Source organism: Sitophilus oryzae, unplaced genomic scaffold (genome assembly GCF_002938485.1).
Source record: "Sitophilus oryzae breed Bouriz unplaced genomic scaffold, Soryzae_2.0 scaffold_1989_pilon_pilon, whole genome shotgun sequence".
Taxonomy (NCBI): Eukaryota; Metazoa; Arthropoda; class Insecta; order Coleoptera; family Curculionidae; genus Sitophilus; species Sitophilus oryzae.
In genome coordinates this window covers 30,128-33,934 of record NW_022146711.1, presented here as the reverse complement: position 1 = coordinate 33,934, position 3,807 = coordinate 30,128, and the positions used below count along the sequence as shown (strand labels likewise).

The following is a 3,807-nucleotide window of genomic DNA, read 5'->3' as shown; positions in this document are numbered from 1 at the left end:
TTGGTGTACTTCACGTTTCGGTTACGTATTGCTATTTGAGGGGTAGTTTCAACCTCTTTAGATTTGACTTTTCAGAAAATCCGTGTGACAAATAAGCTTTTACGTCAAACAGTTTAAGCAGAATCGTTGTTAAGAAATTACCATTACAACTTTTTGGAACACCCTGTAGCAGTTTTAAAATTCAAAATATGTAAAAAACAAATAGGTACATATGTCCAAGCGTTTTCCGAAAGACGTTTTCCCGACCCGTTTTTTAGAAATAGCAGATATTGTAATATTTGAGGCGTTTTCACCCTCTGGAATTTGATATTCAGAAACCCCTCTTTATCGAACCTCTACACACCCGACAGTCAATCCGTTTGCCAAAAATCAGCTTTAAACGTCAAGCAGCAGTTTAAGCAGAATCGTGATTACTCAATGGTCATATTTTATAAGAACACCCTGTGTAAATTTATAAAAAATCTTAAAATATGTAAAACAACAAAATAAAATATACGTGTTTAAGAGTTTTTCCGCAAAACTCACCGGTTTTTAAATAAAAATATTTTAATATTTGAGGATAGTTTCACCCCCTAAGGACGGCCCGCATCCACACTACTGGTTTCATTTTATAATTGAGTAAGCATTTTATTCACACGATTAAGCAGGTGGGCTATCTAGATTGTGATTAAGGTCGATTGAAAGAAATTTGTTGAAAGTTTTCTTCCCATGGTAGTGTACTAATATATTCATTAACCTCATCTAATAGCATACGAATTCCTTATTCCTTCTTTTCTTCGTCAAACATATTGTAAGAAGACTCGAAAGCTCAACGTTACAAAGTTTCTTTGAATAGTGATATTAATAGAATTTCGAAGTTTCAAAGTTCCAAATCTTATAATATCATATCATTTTACAAAATTTCAATATCAATAGGCCAATGCAAAGATCTATTTTATATCTTGGGGTATAAAGTTCCGTATATATAAGGATATATAGGGATCAAAGATCTTCCTGGATTTAAGTAAAACAATCTTCCAGTTGTCACGGGGTTTTAACAGGACACTGTCTCCTCAATTGAATTTGATTGAAACTAAGAAGAAACGGCAGATACAGATTCTATAGCCTTGAAGGGAAAATGGGGAAACACCAATAACACCTCATCACTGGAACGCAGAGACAACAACCATTCGTGCGTTTTTTGGTATGACTGATATTGGAATGGAGAACTACCCTCTATAAAACAGTTAAGATACAGGCTTTTGTCAAAGCCCTGGGACTGTATGATGAGTTATAACTCAAGAAGAGGACACAATAGATCTGTAAGGTCGCAGTGATTAACCGCCATCCCGTTCTTTCTAAAAAAAGGTCAACCTTGTAAATATCAACTAAAATACATAATTTTGGTTTGATTCACTATAATATTCTTTTTTTCTGTCCTGGTCTACAGGGTTTTTGAGGGGTGGTAAAAACTTTTATAGGCGAGTGGTGTTGGTTTCCATTACCATCTCGAGAGGGACGATCATAGAGACGAACCCCAAACAGTGTGGGAGTCGAATTGTTACCTACTAAAAAAGTCCACCTCCGGGGAGTCAGCTCCTCCTCTTCCCCTTACCCGGAACTGCCGCATGGCATTACTTCGGGTTCATACGTGATCTTGGGGTTTATCTTATCTATGTTATTTTTTTTATCTATATTCTATCTATTTATTTTTAGGATACTTCCGCATTTCTTGCCTTTTTCATCTTTACGCTTTCTCTATTATTATTTCTTTCATAAATACCCCTACCTTTCCCCATATTTCTCTAGTTTTGGTCATTTTCATAATCAAGATGATCATAATCCGAAGTTAACATTCCTACATCCGACAATAAGACAGACCTTCCGTTTTCCCACCTTGGACAGCAGAACAACGTAGGCTCGCCATCGTCGATTTCGTCATAATTACATTACAGTTGCCATTTTGGGTATTTTCTTTATTCTGTGCAAAAGTCCATGAAGACTCCATGCCCGGAGAGAAACTGCGTAATGTAATAGTCCACGTCTTCGTGTTTCCTACTTGTCCAGTCCTCCACGTTGTGTATTGACTTTCTAGTCCACCTTCCTTTGTCGGATGTATCCCACTCCTCTTGCCATTTTTGATAGATACCTCGTCGTTGCTGTTTTTTCACCTCATCGTTAATCTCTGCTTTGACATATAACTCTCGCTTTTCCTCAGCAGCTAAATGCAGCGGGATCACCCCAGCTATAACCATCACAGCATCTGTTGATATCGTACGATACGCTGAACAGATCCTTAGGGCCATTTTTCTCTGTGTGGAAAGCAATATATTTTTCGTCCGTTGGAATTTTAGTGCCTCGACCCATACAGGAGCGCCGTATAGAATTATATTTTGCATTGATACCGCAAGAACTTTTCTTTTTTTGAGGAGGGTCCTTTTAGGTTCGGAAGTAGTCCAGATATAGCTTTGACAGTTCTGTTTGCTTTTCCGCAAGCATCTTTTACATATTGACTGTAAGTTAGCCCTCATCTAGTTTCACCTATCTTTGTTTTTCGGTTTCGAAGAATAGCAGTTGTATTCTCCGGCGCAACTTCCAACTGGTTTTGATTCATCCACCAGTATATATAATGTAAAGCCCCTTCAGTTTTGCGTATCATTCCTTCGGAAGTTTCAGCTGTGGTTAATAAAGCCAGATCATCTGCGTAGCAGATTATTTTTACCCATTGAGGTACCCTTATTTCCATTGCGTCATCGTAAAGGATGTTCCAAAGGGTGGGACCCAAAACCGATCCCTGGGGTACGCCTCCCCCAACCTTTTCTTGGTGGTCTTTATCCAAGTTTACAGTACGCTGTGTAAAATATGATGTTATAATATTTATAAGATATGGGCTGATGTTTCTTCTTACTAACTTTGACAATATTATAGGCTATGCTGCCATATTAAATGCATTTCACACATCTACTAGTATCAACAAAGATCAGCTGCATTTATTGTTGTGACTTTATTTTGAGAATCTAAACTTGTTATGGTTAAACCCACCTTTATTTTGTATTTCTTCCACTAATCTATTCTTTATTAAATTTTCATATACTTTGGCGATTGCGTTAATCAAGCAGATTGGACGGTATTTAGTTTCTTCTACCTTCATTTTTTTGGGCTTGTCTATGAGAATTAATTTGGAACTTTTCCAAATATCGGGAAAATCGCTATCATTTAAAAGTTTATTAAAACACCTCTCCAAAAAGTATTGCGAGTTATTTCGGATGATAAATTTTATAACTTCTGGTGGTACTCCGTCGGGGCCTGGGGCTTTTCCACTTTTTAATTTCTCGGAAGCAACTGAGAGTTCGTTTAAGTTAAATCTTTTGTAACTATTGTTTTGGTCTTGTTTATACATATTCAGATTTATACCTTTAGGAGGCATAGGGAATCTCGAAAAGATGTGACTTCTCTTTAATTGTAAAGGTCGTCTTTTTGTAAAGATTGGATACAGGGGTGAGATTGCATCGTCGTTGGGAAACATAGGAAATTACATGCAAATTTTAAGACTGTCAGTTATTGGCTCCCTATTGAATTTTACAGCAGAGAGTTGTAAATGGAGTTTTTAAAGACCTGCGTATGCTGAATAAACGTACCAAAATTTGAACAATTTTGGATAAGCCGATTTTAAGTAATTTAAGAAAAGTGCATCTATTTTTTAAATTAAAACTGATCAGGTAACAATGAAAAACCAGGCAGATACAAAGATAATAGTACCCTAAGTTGTCATCCTATAATTTTATCAAACGACGATGCACCACCCAGTATAGGAACTTGATAGGCGCG

The 3,807-nt window shown here is 36.7% G+C and overlaps 1 protein-coding gene across 1 annotated transcript; it reads right to left on the bottom strand.

Annotated features, from left to right (window-relative positions):
- Positions 1 to 1,955: 1,955 nt before the first annotated feature.
- Positions 1,956 to 2,285, bottom strand: LOC115883805. Its single transcript, XM_030902210.1, has one exon. The coding sequence runs from the start codon at positions 2,283 to 2,285 to the stop codon at positions 1,956 to 1,958; it is 330 nt and encodes a 109-aa protein (XP_030758070.1).
- Between the last annotated feature and the right edge of the window lie 1,522 nt (positions 2,286 to 3,807).

Coding starts and splice junctions, on each gene's coding strand:
- LOC115883805 (XM_030902210.1), bottom strand. CDS start 2,285: ATGGCCCTAAGGATCTGTTCAGCGTATCGTACGATATCAACAGATGCT.